The 18,932-nt window shown below is 46.5% G+C and overlaps 1 protein-coding gene across 1 annotated transcript; it reads right to left on the reverse strand.

The window, feature by feature from the left end:
- Positions 1 to 3,451: 3,451 nt before the first annotated feature.
- LOC134442586 (phenylethanolamine N-methyltransferase-like) lies at positions 3,452 to 10,698 on the reverse strand. The gene is made up of 5 exons (XM_063192654.1): positions 10,383 to 10,698; positions 9,384 to 9,439; positions 8,896 to 9,047; positions 7,762 to 8,071; positions 3,452 to 4,286 (listed from the first exon to the last, which is right to left on the reverse strand). The coding sequence occupies exons 1-5, from the start codon at positions 10,624 to 10,626 to the stop codon at positions 4,158 to 4,160; spliced, it is 891 nt and encodes a 296-aa protein (XP_063048724.1). The 5' UTR covers positions 10,627 to 10,698; the 3' UTR covers positions 3,452 to 4,157.
- Between the last annotated feature and the right edge of the window lie 8,234 nt (positions 10,699 to 18,932).

Below are 18,932 nucleotides of genomic sequence, written 5' to 3' on the forward strand. Positions count from 1 at the left end.
TGACTGTGTGAGGAGCCTAGCTGTTGGAGTTCACCTGTTAAGCAGAAACAAACATGACACTGAGGTGGAGCATCTTTCTGTAACAGCATATCTCTGCTGGCAAGATATAGTACCGTACCGTGTTTGTCTTGTCAGCGAGCAATGAATGGCATTTGACACCCCACATACTTCGTTTTCCCACGATGATCTCTCTAAGGCAAATAATCATGGGCTTTGATCGCCACTTTCTGGCAGAAACCTCATGACTCATATATACTTCTCCCCATCATTTATTTATTTAAATACAAATCAATAGTATTAGTTCGTCTCCAAGAGTATATGTTTTAAATCATTTGATCCCAACTTTAATGCAATGTTTAGTAGCCTCTTTGTGCATGGTGGGCCCGTTCACTCATTGCTGAAAAGACTTGACTACAGCATTGCAACATTGACATGATATGAAATTACCCTGCTTTGAAGTACATTGGGCAATACAACTTTGGTGACACTAAGGTTGTAACATAGGCTCTGCATGCAGGGATTTGTTTGAAAAACAGTGATAAGTGAATGTATAATACTTCAAAAACAATGGAAAGTGGAGTTAGGATGTATCTACAGTACCAGGCAGTGATGCCAGTCTGTGTCAAGTAAAGTAAAGCCCTACCAGTAATGTGTCTTGTAGTGAAGTAATGCCTACTGTACCAGTAATGTGTCTTGTAGTGAAGTAATGCCTACTGTACCAGTAATGTGTCTTGTAGTGAAGTAATGCCTACTGTACCAGTAATGTGTCTTGTAGTGAAGTAATGGCCTACCAGTAATGTGTCTTGTAGTGAAGTAATGCCTACTGTACCAGTAATGTGTCTTGTAGTGAAGTAATGCCTACTGTACCAGTAATGTGTCTTGTAGTGAAGTAATGCCTACTGTACCAGTAATGGGTCTTGTAGTGAAGTAATGCCTACTGTACCAGTAATGTGTCTTGTGTTCTTGTGCATCAGCACCAGTGTACGCTGCCAAAAGGGCCGTGTCCAGTGCAGTCTGTCTTTTATAAACTGGTTTATTTGCACACACTCTAGGCCTCAAGTGGAGCCTTGCTCAGCCAACAAATATTATGCATTCTTGTTCTCATTTACAGGAAAGCCCTTTTCTTATTCCGTAACCTGGAATGCTTTGACAGCCTTGACAACATGTCATAAGTCATAAGTCACGTTTGCACAGAAGAGTCCCAAGGTGTTTTACAAAGATCTTAAATGTCACATAACTAAATTCAAAAAGTCTTAAAGAAGTCGTCTTTTTTTAAAACAACATATTTCATACTTTCAACTGGACTGCAAGGTGAAATGTTGGGAAACGGCCCTGCCGTGGCCAACCAGTAGGGCACTCGCCTGCCATGCGGCTGACCCGGGTTTGATTCCCAGCCCGAGCCCTTTGTCAACTCCTCCACACCTCTCTTCCAATTCGCTTCCTGTCCACCTCTCACGCTGTCCTATCAAAAAATAATGTAAAAAAAGACCCCCAAAAATGTGGGGAAACCATGTGAAATCAGACCCCGTTTAACGTGGAAGAGAATGTCTACTGTCTACCTTTTTATTCTTGAAATGTTAAATGCTTTAAACCATTTGAAAATGAAATACCTGTTGTACTGTAGTTCTTCTGACTAAAGACAGGTATGGTTGGGCCTCCTCCTCCTCCTCGCAGTAGTAGCTGCTTCAAGCTAAGGAAAAGTCGGATTGATTCCCATATGGGGTATAGGCCTACCACTGCTTCAGTCTAATACATGAAGAGCGAATCAGTCAACACTAGGCCTTGTAATACCAATGCGATGGTTGTAAATTGAGAATATAACTTCAATTAAACAGTATTTTTTTTAACATTGCGTGACTGAAACCATCACTGTTGTTTTGTTATTGTTTAGTTCTGATTGCTGATGAGATTTGTTTAAGGTGAAATGAGGGTGTGTGTGTGTGTGGTATGTTGTTCAAAGGAATTTGGGTCGGATATAGTTCAGTCGTGCACAAAAGTAGTTCAACTGGTAGCCCTGTTGTTTTGCAGTTGAGTTCCTCCCATGGCCTTTAGTCATCTGTGCAGATGCTCCCCAGATACCGTTCAGGATTAATGATCTCTATTGAAAACTAGTCATGTCCTACTTCTCTAACCCACATCTTGGTCATGCTAATGTCTTCTCTACCTCCACTCATAGAATATGTTTTGCACTATTACCTTCTTATTTTTTCTGTAGTCTTTATTTTCCTCCCCCAACTATTACCTGTATTATATGTGTCTTCAAATGTCAATGTGAGCATTGTGTGTGTGTGTGTGTACGTATGCAAGCTACTCGACATCCTAATTCTACTCTACCTAAAGACCCTCCCTTGTCTGTCTCACTACCCATCAGGGTACTCGAGACTCATGGAGTCGTGAGGCATTTACTGCTCTCTTCCACTTCTGTACCCTGATACACTACATTATTACATTACACTAAACTGACGCTTTCATCCAAATCGACCTACAGTCAATCAGTACAGGGTATTGGTTACAGTCCCTGGAGCAGTATCATGTTTCAGTGCCTCGCTCAAGGGTACTTCAACCATGGTGTGTGGTAGGGAGTGGAAAGGTGGGATTCGAACCTGCAACCCTTTGATCCAAAGTCCACCTCGTTAACCTCTAGGCCACAGCTGCCCACATGAGTCCTATGGCATTTACTGCACTCTTACACCTCCACACAGTGACACAGTTAACATTACTACACATGTAGGATAAAGAAAAGCAACGCTGTTGGTACCGCCCAGATCAGTATCATAGTGTGGTGCCACCTCATTTGGTGACATTTATGTGGTGGCATGGTGACCGGTGCCATGGTAACACAGGTACCATGGTAACAGGTGCCATGGTAACAGGTGCCATGGTAACAGGTGGCATGGTGAGAGATGCCATGCGTAGGTGTGCAGGGATCAGCCCAAAGTTACGTAGTGTTATTGTGCTGAATTCTTTGGTAAGCAGCCTGGCCACCGGCCCAGATGCCTTAAGCGGCGTACACACACAAAGCTAGCATTTCGCTTGCTCGTCTACTCGCCACTCTTTCATGGAACGTTCGCTGATAGTTCCCGCGGCTTTAACTGCCAATGGACAGCCGAGAAGTACCGAACTCTGCACTCCAATTGGTTACTCGCTTACTCGCCTCGCTCGGAGATAAAATATTTTCAACTCGGGATCCGCCCACATCGCATCGCTTGTACAGTACTCGCCTACTCACCTGCGAGTCTCGCTGGGACACATTGACATTCTATTGAGTTCATTCGCTGAGCGAGTAACTTGCAGCGACGTGTGTGTACGGCCCTTTAGCTGGATATGAAGAGCATGTTCCCGGGTCAACCATAACTTTCACCTCTGCAGACACACCCTCATGCTGTAGTCGTAATGACAGAAACAGACTTCATGCACCAGGAATCATAGACAAATAGAGGGATTTATTTAGAATAGTGAACATGTCAAGCTGACCACAGACGTGTGGTGTAAAAGTGGAATTTCATCATCAAATGGTTTGAATGGATGCAAGGTCATAAACACCAGAGGCTCTTATTACGGTAGAACATACAAATTACTACAACCTAGGTTAGCGCCTGGGCGTACAAATTACTACAACCTAGGTTAGCGCCTGGGTGTACAAATTACTACAACCTAGGTTAGCGCCTAGGCGCTACACTTACTGTAAGTACACTAATTATATTTGTGTAATATAACATACACAAGAAATGGAAATGCAACTATATTTCACTAGCATTACATTGTATTTAGGATATATACTAAGGTAGATATCATAGTTAATTATCATCTTCGTCTATGTCTTCTATTTCTTTGCCACTGCTAACTACCATGGGTACGATATTTCCAGCTTTCTCTGTCTCTGATTCTTTGATGTTATCTGAATGACCTTTTACACATTCATGAATTGTTTTTTGTTTTTTAATTTACATGTTTCGTGACGTAACGTGCCATGACGTGAGCTACTCTTTAGTGTTGCCATGGCTGCGGTTTCCTGGCTTTACAAATTCATTCCGGTGTTGTATGACATGACAAGACATGATGTGATGTGATGAGATCTGCTCTTCAATATTGCCTTCTTTCCTGGCTTATGGTATTATTGGCACCAGTCCCATGGCCTATGACTATGACTTCCATGGCTACGGTTTCCTGGCTTTGGCGAAGAAGACCCCGGTGACATCATCGACGCCGACGCTCATGTCGGCCGTTAGCGTGTAGACGCTGAGCTGCTGCAGCCGGTAGCCGGCGCTGCTGAGGCTGCTACACACCTGCAAAATACACATAAAAATACACATACACATACACATACAATACGAATACACATACAAATACACATACACATACAAATACAAATACACATACACATACAAATACACATACACATACACATACACATACACATACAAATACACATACAAATACAAATACACATACAAATACACATACACATACACATACAAATACAAATACACATACAAATACACATACAATACGAATACACATACAAATACACATACAATACGAATACACATACAAATACACATACACATACACTGCTGAGGCTACTGCACACCTGAAAAAAAACACATATAAATACACATACACATACACATACAATACGAATACACATACACACACAAATACAATATGAATACACACACATATTACATTACATTTCACTTACACAGTAAATACTGCAGTGCTCATTTAACACTTAGAGAGTTCATTTGAGTCCATTTGGACTTAAATGAAATCTGTAAGTGTTGAATTAACACCACAACATTTACTGTGTAGCTGACTATTATTTTTCAGGGTTTTGGTTACAGTCCCTGGAGCAATGTGGGGTTAGGTGCCTTGCTCAAGGGCACTTCAGCCATTGATGGAGGTGTAGGGAGAGGTCAGAGGGGACTCGAATCAGCAACCCCTAGATTGAAAGACCAACTCCCTAACCACTAGGCCAGTGTTTCCCAACCTTTTTTGTGCCAAGGCACACTTTTTCCCTTGAAAAAATCTCGCGGCACACCACCAACCAAAAATGATGAAATAATGAAAACAAATAATTCTCTGATAAGAATGACTATATTGTTAATATAGGCGGCTACAAAGTGTCTTGAATAGCAATCAAATAAACACAAAACTGTATTGTTTTAGTCATATTTCATATTTCCTCTTTCAAATAAAAAGAGCACTTAATGCTATAAACTTCAAAGTAGGCCTACAATTTACAAATTGTTATTCTGTCCAAAAGCATTCTATTAGCAGGAATACAGAAAATAATGCTTATTCTGACAATAGCAACATTTGAGAAATATTTCACTGAAGATGCATATGTACAAATATCAATCTCTGTATATTTTACTCACTTAATTTTAATGTGAAACCTATGCGTCTTTCACCTTTGGCTAAGGCCGGCCCTAAAATGCTGTTTGTTTGACCACAATCACAGCGATGCAAAAGGATGAGGTCGGTCCGAAGAAGTCGGACAGTTTGACAGCGCTCCATGCTCCATACTCAAAGCGGATCTCATGTTTTCAAATGCAAGATAATACGGTCATATTATTATTAAAAACTGATTGGAAATTGTGCCTGGGCTGTTTGTGACAAAGGTGCAAGTTTCCCCGCGAGCGAGTTTGCGAAACATAGGGCGATGTTGCGTCCGCCCGCGTTTCTCGTCTCCAATTGGCCACAGCGGCTCCCTTGTGCCTCCCCTCTGATGGCTTTCATTTGACAGCAAGAATGTCAACTCGCGCTCAAGGCAGGCTTGCAGAACACGCATATACAAATAATTTGGCCCATCTCTTGAAACAGACAGCCTATAGTCTTAAGGCAAAAGAAAAGCTTAAGTGTTTAAGGTAGCCTATAGGCTATGACACTAAAAGTAGGCTAACACACAAAAAAAAGTATAGGTTACCCAAACGATGAAGTAGGCTAGGCCTACGCTTATACAAATGCCGTGTCCCATTTCATTTTATTTCATTACCTGGTTTGGCATAGCTTAGGCCTATCTCTTGAAACAGATAGGCCTATATTAAGTAGCCTAGACCTCACAAAATAAAAGTAGGCATAACCAACGATGCAATGAGCTCCAGTATTTAGGGTAGGCCTATAGCGCCTACAAATGACGTTACAATTTCATTTTACATTAGGCTATACTAACTGCAGGAAACTCCCTTGAATAGGCCTACAAATGCCATATGTCATTTTCTTATGATTTGCCTCATCTCTTGAAACAGATGACACTAAAAGCATAAACAAAAACAGGCCTACCCAACGATGCGATGCAAATGACGTTTCGTACCATTTAATTTTACTCACATTATCCAAACCTCAAGGTGAGGTAAGTTGTCCACCGAGTCGTGGCACAAACGTGGCACCTTATACTTCACGACGTCGCTGGCAAGCATACAGACGCGCGCACACGGAATAAATTGAGTCGCTGATAGTTAATTGATTGAGCCTCCATGTCGTGATTTTTTTTATGCATTGTCATGGAGCTGATGGCTGCTGATGTGGGGACAACGTGTCAGAGGCGATTTCCGAGAGTGCAACACAAGAAAATGCCATGGTGAAGTGTCCATCTGCCTATTTAATAAAAGGCAACTCCTTTCGGTCCAGATCCCATTACTAAGTAATATCTCCACTAAGTTTCATAAGACAGCCTCGCTATGTTAACAACAGTGTTCGCTGGCTGTTGTTTATTACAAAACTGTAACTGCGGCTAAGTTTTCCTCATTGAGAGCTATAGGCTACATGCATGCCTCTATTAGGCTATCTCAGCGAGCGCGAGGACAGGATTTAGTGACCGAGTGAAGGGTTTGCAAATAACTTTGCAAATAACGCTGTTGTTTACAATGTGTCTTTCTCACTGCACTAACTAAAGCACGCGGACCAACAAACTACGTTGTGTGCTCAATCATGCCACCACCTCACTCGTTTAACTTTTCAGTAAGGTTGTAAGCAAAACACAAATCTGTTTCAGGGTAGGATTTTGGTTTTCTGACCTAATTAATGAAGAAACAGCGCTAGCAAAGTTAACTATCAGTCACGTCTGGAGGATTGTTTTGGCTAGCAGCTGATGGACGTTTTTTGTTAGGGCTACTGAAGATACATCAATGCAATTCGCTACCTGCTGCCACCTAGTGATAAGGAATTATTTCATGCTTAGGACGCCAGTCAACAGCAGACACTAGGCTACTAGAAAATGACATAGGCATTATTTGCTGATAATAACGATGAATTAAAAAAAAAAATCCCCAAGAATTTTCCACGGCACACCTGACGATCTCTCACGGCACACTAGTGTGCCGCGGCACAGTGGTTGGGAAACACTGCACTAGGCCACAGCTGCCCTGTACACACATACACATACAAATACACGTACAAATACACATACAATACGAATACAAATACAAATACACATACACATACAATACGAATACACATACACATACACATACAAATACAATTCAAATTAAAATACAAATGTAAAAAATGTTATAGGAATATCAACAGACACAGATGCCTTGTATTTATTCTGTTCTTTGTTTTGTCTTTTGTGTTATTTTTTGATTTTAGAATTTCTTAATGATGCTTGAAGAGAAACGTATGTATTATCTGTGTAATTTATTTATTTATTTACTTACTTAGTTAGTTATTCAGTTATTTATTTGGTGTTTATGTATTTCTTTTATGTATGTACTTAAAAAAACAAGTGTTAACAAACAAACCAACCAACCAACCAACCTGTGCCTCGTCCAGGGCCACCACGGGGATGCGCAGGCCGGCCGCCCCCAGGTAGTAGCTCTCTCCCAGGGCCCCGATGAGCAGCAGGTGTCCCCCTGGACGCAGCATGGAGGACAGGTGGCCCAGGGCGCGCCGCAGGGACGCCACGTCTGGGCTCACGCTCTCCAGGCAGAAGCAGGACACCAGACAGTCGGCCCCCTGCGGCGGGAGAGAGCCGGGAGCCAGGGGACACGCGCGGTGCACGTCGATAGGAAGCACGTCGCTCACCACCGCACGCAGACGAGACGCCTTCTCACTGGACGCGGACGGCCTACAGCACAGGGGACGGACAACAGAGGAGGAACACACTGAGGAGGAGAGAGGAGGAAAACTCTTTCAAGACTTCCAGAGGGCTAAGAGGAGGGAAAACACTGAAGGACTTTGCAGCACGATTTGTGGGACCTAAAGTGATGTTTTTAACGCCGCACAAATGTACACTAATCAGAGCCTGAAGGAAATTGTGAATTGTGATAATCATGTTTTTTTCCCTGGCTTGCTAGAGAGGTTTGTTCAAGTGAATGGTTAAAACCAATAGCCCAGATGAAGTGATAAGATCACTAGAGCCTCTCCATCTCCTCCTCTCCGTCCATCTGCTCTCCTCCCTGACCACCTGCCCACCTGCCCTCCAGCCCCCTCACCTGCTGCCCTGCCCCCTCACCTCCACCTGCCCTGCCCCCTTACCTGCTCCAGTCCAGTCTTACCTGCGGCCCTCCAGACTGCAGACGTGCTCCAGGTAGGGGCTCCAGTCCAGTCTTACCTGCGGCCCTCTAGACGTGCTCCAGGTAGGGGCTCCAGTCTTACCTGCGGCCCTCTAGACGTGCTCCAGGTAGGGGCTCCAGTCCAGTCTTACCTGCGGCCCTCTAGACTGCAGACGTGCTCCAGGTAGGGGCTCCAGTCCAGTCTTACCTGCGGCCCTCTAGACTGCAGACGTGCTCCAGGTAGGGGCTCCAGTCTTACCTGCGGCCCTCTAGACTGCAGACGTGCTCCAGGTCCAGTCTTACCTGCGGCCCTCCAGACTGCAGACGTGCTCCAGTCCAGTCTTACCTGCGGCCCTCTAGACTGCAGACGTGCTCCAGGTAGGGGCTCCAGTCTTACCTGCGGCCCTCTAGTCTGCAGACGTGCTCCAGGTAGGGGCTCCAGTCCAGGCTGCTGCTGCCGTCCCTCAGCCAGCGCTGCAGCTCTCTCCTGTTGGCCTCCAGGTAGTCAGTCAGCACCACGCGGCCAAACACCTCACAACCGCTCATCACCTGGCACAGGGAGGAGAACAAGGAAAACAATAATAATAATATAATAATAACAATAATAATAATAGTGACAACAACAATAATAATAATAACAACAACAACAATAATAATAATCATAACACCTCACAACCGCTCATCACCTGGCACAGGTGACAGGTCAAGAAGGAGAACAAGAGGATATAGAATATCCTCTATAATATACATAAAAAGAGAATATAATAATAATAATGATAATAACAATAACAATAATAGTTATAATAGTAATAACAACAACAATAATAATAATAGTAGTAATAATAACAATAATAATTATCATAACACCTCACAACCGCTTATTACCTGGTACAGGGTGGGACCGGAACCCACGTCCACCAGCACCTCCCCACGCACGTCTCCTATAGTGAGGATAATAGAAATAACAATAATGACAAATAAATAAATACATAAATAGTGATAAATAACAAGACGTCTCCTATAGTCAGAGTAATAGAAATAAAAACAATGACAAATAAATAAATACATAAATAGTGATAAATAACAAGACGTCTCCTATAGTCAGAGTAATAGAAATAAAAACAATGACAAATACATAAATAGTGATAAATAACAAGATGTCTCCTATAGTGAGGACAGCAGCCCCAAACCATGTCCACCAGTACCTCCCCACACACACATCTCCTAATAAGAAGATATAAAAGAAGAAGAGCAGGAATATAATTTAATACAATTTAAATTTTAAAATAAATTTTAACCACTTGTTTCTTTTGTCATTTCCAACAACTCCACAAACTATCATCAAAATCCTTTCATAACTTTTTGAGTTATCTTGGTGACAGACAGACAAACAGGCTGACGGACCAAAAGACAGACGAACACGACCGAAAACATAACCTATCTGGTAATAAATACTGTAAATAGCTATGAATAATAAGAGGACATCGGCCCCAAACCACGTCCACCAGTACTACTACTACTAATAATGATAACGATAATAATTATGGTACATACAGTCTCAGAAATAAAGGTACAGAACTCGTCGCTGTGGCAGCACCCTCAAGGGGAGTACCATGGCGTCGCTTGGATGGTGCCTCAAAAAAGAGGTGACAGATGCACATTGGTCGACATTGCAAGAACCTGGACGCACCTCTTTTTTGGGGTACCAATCAAGCGACGCAATGGTACTCCCCTTGAAGGTACTGCCACAGCGACGGTTTCTGTACCTTTATTTCTGAGAGTGTATGTACCATAATTACTATCATTATTATTAGTAGTAGTAGTAGTTATTTCTGAGAGTGATAAATAACAAGAGGACTGGTGTTGTGTGTGATGGCCACCTACCCTCTGTAAAGGCCCTGTGCAGACAGGCCAGTTTCCAGGGCACGATGCTGTCGGCGCGTTGGAAGTCTGCTCGCGGTGGCGTGTAGTTGAACTGGAGGTAGGCGGCCGGGTCGAAGCCCTGGTAACACGCGCGCATAGCCTCCACTACATCTTCATCTTCATCATTCTCCTCCTCTTCCTCCTCTCTCTTTGGTTTCTCACTCAGCTGCTCCGCTCCCTCCTGGCCCTCGCGCTCCCCTGGCATACCTCCTGCCTTTTACACACACTCTCACTCTCTCTGTACGTCTCTCTCTCTCTCTCTCTCTCTCTCTCTCTCTCTCTCTCTCTCTCTCTCTCTGTCGTCTGTCTTGGGCAGTGTGACCGGCTGCATGTGTGGCAGATATGAGCTCCTTAGTTGTCATTAATATACCTCTGCCTGTGGGTGTGTGGGTGGAGTTGGAGGTTTCACTTTATTTTATCCCAAACATCCATTACCTTTAGTCTTTAGATAACCATCCTGTCCTCCCAGGCAAACTCTGTCTCTCTCCTACCTGCTATCTCTGTGCTGTGTGTGTGTGTGTGTGTGTGTGTGTGTGTGTGCTCGACCTGGGGCGCTGATGGGATCTCGGTGTGTGTGTGTGTGTGTGTGTGGGTTGGGGGTGTATCCTGTAATGGTCCAGGCTGCTCCTGGTGGCTCTCGACCCCTCGGCCCCTTCTGCTGCTATCTCCCCTCAGCACCCCTCTCTCCCTAACTACCTGTAGCCTTCTCTCCATCATTCCTTCTATCCTTCTCTCCCTCCCTCTCTACCTCTAGCCCTCTCTCCATCCCTCCCTCTACCCCTCTTCCACTCCCTCACTCTCTCCCTCTGCACTCACCTCCTCTGCACTCATCACCAGTGCATTTACACTGGGCCTCCCCAGGACCGGAGGCACATCTTGCCACCAGGCAAGGCAGGCAGCTGCTTGGGGCCCCCAGGCCCCTAGATAGTGAATAACAGCCCATACTATACTACAGTAGTCAGAGGTGCATCTTGCCACCAGGCAAGGCAGGCAGCTGCTTGGGGCCCCCAGGCCCCTAGATAGTGAATAACAACATGTGCTATACTACAGTAGTGGTGATTTTGGTTCAAATGTTCATTCTTTTGCATTTTTGCTTGGGGCCCCATCTGACCCTAGAATAGCCTCTGCACAGGACCCCTTCCCGCAGCATTCACTCTGATTCACTCAGATTCACTCATACTGCTCCAAAGACCACAAGCCCTGACTGATAGGACACAAGCCCTGGCTGATAGACCTCAATAGGCCACAAGCCCTGGCTGATAGTTGCTCAGTACAGTGAGAGATAAAGAGCTGGCAGAGAAAGAGCTTGTTGAAAGGCTGAGATAAGAGGACAACAACAGAGGAGTACTGGAGATGGAAATGGAAATACGAGAACAGATGAACCCAATTTGAAAGGAGAAGGCCACTGCCCAAAGGCATTTATGGTGCAGGATGGAGAGGAGGATGGACTCTAATCTGTGTGGGTTGATATGAAGAAAACAAACTGTTTAGATATCGCAACTGCAGCGTTGCTTTTACTGTATATATTGTATTCTACTGTGTCATGATTCATTTCAAATACAGTTTCACACCATCAGGCAATATCACAACACATTATGTACTTGGGCCCTCTGTAGTTTCACCTGCTTATAATAAGCATGTCAAATGTGCAAAAAACACAAACAAACAAACAAAAACCAAGACATCTGGTGATGGGAGCTATCCACCTCTCTCACCGTCTCCCTGGAAGACAGACAGACGCTGGTTTAAGACACACAGGACCACCACAGACACACAGACGCTGGTTTAAGACACAGGACCATCACAGACAGACGCTGCCGGTCGACCCCCACACTACCCAGCCCTGCCAGGCCCAGTCTCATGCATCCTCCATCTCTCTATATATCTCTTTCTCTGTCACATCATCCCCTCCTCTGTCAACCCCCCCTCTCTCTGTCACACCTTCCCTCTCTGTCACACCCTCCCTTTCTCTATATCTCTCCCTTTCACTTTCTCTCTATCTCTTTGCCTTTGTTTATGTCATACACTCTTCCCCGCAAAGCTCTCTCTCTCTCTCTCTCTCTCTCTCTCACTCTCTCTCTCTCTCTCTCTCTCTCTCTCTCTCACTCTCTCTCTCTCTCATTTGTTCTTCTGTTGTAAAGGCCCTGAGGCATACCAAACTCACCATGTAATGATGTGCTAATTCACAATGACATGCTCATTAAAGTGACAAGCAACATGTGACCTAACATGCTTTTAAGATTTCAGTTGGGTGTGAATAAACTTTGTGGTGCCGTGCGTGCCACGGCTCTGAACATACATAAATACAATATAATGGATGATTATCTCACAGCTTCCTGTTGTTGCCTGTTGGTTAGGTAGCTTGAGGAGTAATCGTCTTAAAAATCTTTCTCAGTAGAGCATGCCAGCATTCCTGGAGTAGCACAACAAGTTTCTTAGCCGCACTTTGATCTGTCACTTTGACTGTACTCAAATATTTTACTCTGATACTCTCATACTGCTCCAAAGACCATAAGCCCTGGCTGATATATATGCTCAACAGACAGTGAGAGCATACGGCCAGGCAGAGAGACCTTGTTTAAAGGCCGAGATAAGATAGATAAGAGGACAACAACATAGTGGAGTCCCAGGAGAAAGGTCTCGATAACGGCCCAATAACAGTGGAGTACACACGCACACACACGCTGGGCCTGAATGGTATGAATAGAGCAGCTGTGTGAACTGTCGTGGCTGTGGCCTATCCTGCCCAGTGGCATATCTGGCAGTGGCAACTCCAGTAGGCTACCCTGCCCGGTGGCAACACCCCACAGTAGGCTACCCTGCCCCCCTCCAGTAGGCTACCCTGCCCGGTGGCAACTCCAGTAGGCTACCCTGCCCGGTGGCAACTCCAGTAGGCTACCCTGCCCGGTGGCAACACCCTCCAGTAGGCTACCCTGCCCGGTGGCAACACCCTCCAGTAGGCTACCCTGCCCGGTGGCAACATCCTCCAGTAGGCTACCCTGCCCGGTGGCAACACCCTCCAGTAGGCTACCCTGCCCGGTGGCAACACCCTCCAGTAGGCTATCCTGCCCGGTGGCAACACCCTCCAGTAGGCTACCCTGCCCGGTGGCAACATCCTCCAGTATATAGGCTACCCTGCCCGGTGGCAACATCCTCCAGTAGGCTATTCTGCCCGGTGGCAACACCCTCCTGTAGGCTACCCTGCCCGGTGGCAACTCCAGTAGGCTACCCTGCCCGGTGGCAACACCCTACAGTAGGCTATCCTGCCCGGTGGCAACACCCTACAGTAGGCTACCCTGCCCGGTGGCAACACCCTCCAGTAGGCTACCCTGCCCGGTGGCAACACCCTCCAGTAGGCTACCCTGCCCGGTGGCAACACCCTCCAGTAGACTACCCTGCCAGGTGGCATCACCACACAGTAGGCTACCCTGCCCGGTGGCAACTCCAGTAGGCTACCCTGCCCGGTGGCAACACCCTCCAGTAGGCTACCCTGCCCGGTGGCAACTCCAGTAGGCTACCTTGCCCGGTGGCAACACCCTCCAGTAGGCTACCCTGCCCGGTGGCAACTCCCTCTAGTAGGCTACCCTGCCTGGTGGCATCACCCTCCAGTAGGCTACCCTGCCCGGTGGCAACACCCTCCAGTAGGCTACCCTGCCCCCCTCCAGTAGGCTACCCTGCCCGGTGGCAACTCCAGTAGGCTACCCTGCCCGGTGGCAACACCCTACAGTAGGCTATCCTGCCCGGTGGCAACACCCTACAGTAGGCTACCCTGCCCGGTGGCAACTCCCTCTAGTAGGCTACCCTGCCTGGTGGCATCATCCTCCAGTAGGCTACCCTGCCTGGTGACAACTCCCTCTAGTAGGCTACCCTGCCCGGTGGCAACTCCAGTAGGCTACCCTGCCTGGTGGCATCATCCTCCAACAGGCTATCCTGCCCGGTGGCAACACCCTACAGTAGGCTATCCTGCCCGGTGGCAACACCCTACAGTAGGCTACCCTGCCCGGTGGCAACACCCTCCAGTAGGCTACCCTGCCCGGTGGCAACATCCTCCAGTAGGCTCCCCTGCCCGGTGGCAACTCCAGCTGGCTCCCCTGCCCGGTGGCATCACCCTCCAGTAGGCTACCCTGCCTGGTGGCAACACCCTCCAGTAGGCTACCCTGCCTGGTGGCAACTCCCTCTAGTAGGCTACCCTGCCCGGTGGCAACTCCAGTAGGCTACCCTGCCTGGTGGCATCATCCTCCAACAGGCTATCCTGCCCGGTGGCAACATCCTCCAGTAGGCTATCCTGCCAGTCTGCATGGCTGCCATTCGTCTCAGGTATGCATGAGTCATCACTGCCCTTCAGCTGCAGTATACTCCCACACGCGTAATAGACAGACACTCTACTCTTTCACTTTCTGTTCTTCAGAACCACGGACAGAGACTTTCCCCTCCCCTCCCCTCCCCTCACACATACTGTACGCCCGCACACAGAAAGAGAGACACACACTCATGCACACACATCCAAACACACACACAGAGCCTTCCCCTCACACATACGCAGGCACGCATACGCACATGCACAAACACTCTCTCACACAGAGACACACACACAGCCTTCCCCTCTCTCACACACACAACCTTCCCCTTGCACGCACACACACTGGGCTTCCTCGTCACACATAAGCAGTAACCACAGGCCCATAGCCCCGAGCCTTTCATGTGCTTGAGGCATGACAAGGTGATGACAGATCTGTCTTCCGCTCAAGAAAGGCATGACAAAACTACTGATAATCATCTTGCTGAATGTGTGTGTGTGTGTGCGTGCAAGTGAGAAAGAGCGAGCGAGTGAGAGATTACTGTGTTCAGATTAGCTGTTATCATCAGCAAATTCATCTCTGTGGCATCCATCAGGAGCAGACAGGCAGGTGAGTGTTTGACGGCTATGGCTGCTATCAGAGTCTATGGCTTCTGCCTTGGCCCTTGACCATCTCTGCTGGCATCACTGCTTACTGCTACATAAGCCAGTGCCTACAATCAGATACACTTGCAAAGATATCCACTAGCCAGCTAAGCTAAGATCAAATAAAGTGTAATCTAATGTAATGTGCTAGTTTGTTTAAAAAAAACCCACAAAATTAATAAATAAACAAAACAAACAAACCAACAAAATTACCCTCCAGTCCTGTCAGGTTTCAGCTCATTACCCTGTACTCAACCTGGGGTGAATTTCTCAAAACCAAAGTTGCTAACTACATAAGCTACTTCGTTGCTTTCAATGCATTTTCCCATTGGCAACTACCGAAGTTGCTAACAGGCTAACAACTTCCCTTTTGAGAAACTCACCCCTGAACTGGCTGCCATCCAAGATTATATCAACCAGCAGGACAGGTTTCCATGATCTTTTCTTTGTTTTGTTCTTAAATTCTTTTGAGTATGTGCAATGGTATGTATCTAGGGCAGGGCCGCTGACAGCTTTGGCCGGGCCCAGGACATCTGAAAGGGCCCCCAGCCCAATACATACAATGTAATGAGGACAAAATTCTGGGCCCCCTGTCTCCCTGGGCCCGGGACAAATGTCCCCTATGTCCCCCCTATCAGCATCCCTGATCTAGGGTGTGTTGTTTTGTAGTGTTATTGTGAAGTTTAAGTGCCTGTGGTTAATGCTCTGGAGTGCTGCTGTTCTGTGCTCTGCCCTCCGCACGCTGCGAAATACCCTGCCATATGACCTGTTTCCTCTTCACGCTGCCCCCTGTCTTCACCTGTGCCCTCTGCTCCCTGCCTACGGTGACACTGACCTCTGAAAGACAGTAGGACAGGAAACACTTACGTATCTTGACTGTGATTTTAGAATGAAAGGGGCGAGGGTGAAAGGGGTGAGGATAATAGATTTGTCAATTTCTTTGACTTCGGTGGCTGCCAGCCTGACAGTATGATGACAGATTTCTGTGCGTCCGGGAAACATTACATTCTGGGGGAGCAGGGTCGACCCGTTTAGGGCCTATCACATTCATCTCATCTCATTCATCACATTCATCTCCAGCGTTTAGCTGCCAGCCACACACACAGCAGAGAGTGTTTAGGGCTTCAAACATACACACCTGTAGCACGACATCGTCAATCATACACAGCTACATGCAGGGCCGCTGGCAGCTTCCACTGGGCTCAGGACAAACTCATCTGAAAGGGCCCCCCACCCAATAAATTCAATGTAATGAGGACTCAATTCTGGGGCCCCCATCCCCCAGGGCTCGGATCAACAGACCCCTTTGTCCCCCCGTGTCGGCGTTCCTGGTGAAATGATATTCCGCGGCACTAGAGGGCGCCGCCTCTTCACCCAACCCGAATGTAAATCTGGACTGCTTCATCATCACATAAATCAGTTGTTATCAGGGGCGGTTCCAGACATTTTTTCTTGGGGTGGCAAAGGGGTGGCGAAGTGTATTTCAGGGGGGCATGCTCCTATACTAAGGGAAAATTATAAACGCTATATAATCGACACATACACTTATGTGATACAGTGAGTCTCTTAAAGTGAAACCCTGCAACCTAAAGTTCTGTGTCTGAAATGATGTCAAGCATTAAGGCTATTGGTCACAATCAGGGCTCTTAATTGGGGTGGCAAATCATATTTCTGGGGGGGCAAATGCCACCCCCTGCCACCCCTTAGAACCGCCCCTGGTTGTTATTAGGCAGGCACAGGAGTCAGTCGTGTCTCATTACACCTGGCTACATGTATTAAGGTAAAATGGGTGAGGAAAAAATCGACACACATCCTTAAAACACTCTCCTTCCCATTTTCTCCCACAATAAACCCCTTGCCATGGCTTCTTTTTCACACCTATCCAACTTGAATTTAACATCACAAGAAGACATGCTTTACTCCTTGTCAGTTTGTCATTGGTGTCTGCCAACCTCCCATCCCCATGTCCTGAGCCCCATGCTGTTATCACCCAACAGCACCATGCACTGGCTGCCCACATGTACTGCATGCAGAGGGCAGGTGCCAAACATCACGTCTGCGCTCCTTATTATGTAACAGGCTGGTGACGTAACCGAGGTCACAACCTCACACACACACACACACACACACACACACACACACACACACACACACACACTCACTCACTCACTCACTCACTCACTCACTCACTCACTCACTCACTCACTCACACACACTCACTCACTCACTCACTCACTCACTCACTCACTCACTCACTCACTCACTCACTCACTCACTCACTCACTCTCTCACACACACACACACACACACACACACACACACACACATGCACACACACACACACACACACACACACACACACACACACACATGAAGAGACACAGCCATGTACAAGCCAGGCAGCCACAGCTGCCAGCAGCCTCCCCTTTTACTTTTACTGATGTTGATGGCAAAAACAGGAGCTGAAATCTCAAGATGTCAGCCCCTATTTTTGACAGTGTTACCTTTTGAAAGAACACGCACTTAACTGTGACGCCACTACTGTATCAAATTCCAAGTATTCAATATGACTGAGAAAATTGCACTTTTCATACATGAAAAGGGGGATCTATTCCATGGTCCGCCATTTTGAATGTCAAAAAATAGACATTTTTAGCTGCAAAACTTACTGTAATTTTGTCATACTAGTAAATATTAGTTTATTACTTAGTAAATACTCATGAAAAGATTTGTAAGAGAATTTGTAATAGGCAGCACACTTTCAATGAGAGGCATGGTTGCAATACCTATTCTGGCCACAATCTTACACAGTGCACCTTTAAAATCAGAGGGTTGGTGGTTCAAATCCCATCCTTACCAGCACCTCCATCCATGGCTGAAGTGCCCTTCAGCAGGGCATCAACCCCACATTGACCCAGAGACTGTAACCAATAACCTGTACTTAAATAACTGTAAGTCCCTTTGGATAAAAAGCTTCAGCTAAGTGTAATGAGTGTAACGTAATATCTATTTATCATCATTGTATGCTGTGTACGCTACTAAGTAAGTGAAATGTGTCAGATCAAGGGGGAGCCCAGGCTCCTGGCACACCACACTCCCCAGTGGCATGTTTGTCACACTGCCATCAGCCTGTCACAGAGCTGCCACAATGCTGCCCTGATGGCCTGGAGCCTTGTAAGGCGGCCTCTCTGGCACCAATCCCCGTCTTAACCCATTGATGCCTAAGCCCTTGTTGGGAAAGTTGCCCTCAGCCTATACAAACCTAAATATCTTGCCTCTAATCCCTGTCTTAAGAAAAACACAAACGCATGCACACACGCACACACTCCATTGTGACGTGTTAGTGCGCTGTACTGTGCCTGAGATATGCAACCTCTCGTCTCTAAAAAAAAACCCACCAAACTAACAAAACACCCCCACGTAGACAGGCTCAAGAACAACCCCCAAGAACACCCACCCACCTCCCCGCGCACACACACACACACGCACACACACAACATACAAGTAGTAGCAAGCCGACACTATCTGGTTCACATGGCATTTGAAGACTATCGCTCCTCCTCAGGTCA

Source organism: Engraulis encrasicolus, chromosome 2 (genome assembly GCF_034702125.1).
Source record: "Engraulis encrasicolus isolate BLACKSEA-1 chromosome 2, IST_EnEncr_1.0, whole genome shotgun sequence".
Lineage (NCBI taxonomy): Eukaryota > Metazoa > Chordata > Actinopteri > Clupeiformes > Engraulidae > Engraulis > Engraulis encrasicolus.

What these genes read in the sequence shown, in the direction of transcription:
- LOC134442586 (XM_063192654.1), bottom strand. Translation starts at nt 10,626, where the DNA reads ATGCCAGGGGAGCGCGAGGGCCAGGAGGGAGCGGAGCAGCTGAGTGAG. An exon ending in CCGGTCCCACCCTGTACCAG is followed by an intron (nt 9,048 to 9,383) that starts GTAATAAGCGGT and finishes TCCCTGTGCCAG; the next exon opens with GTGATGAGCGGTTGTGAGGT. An exon ending in TGCAGACTAGAGGGCCGCAG is followed by an intron (nt 8,072 to 8,895) that starts GTAAGACTGGAG and finishes CCTGTGCTGTAG; the next exon opens with GCCGTCCGCGTCCAGTGAGA.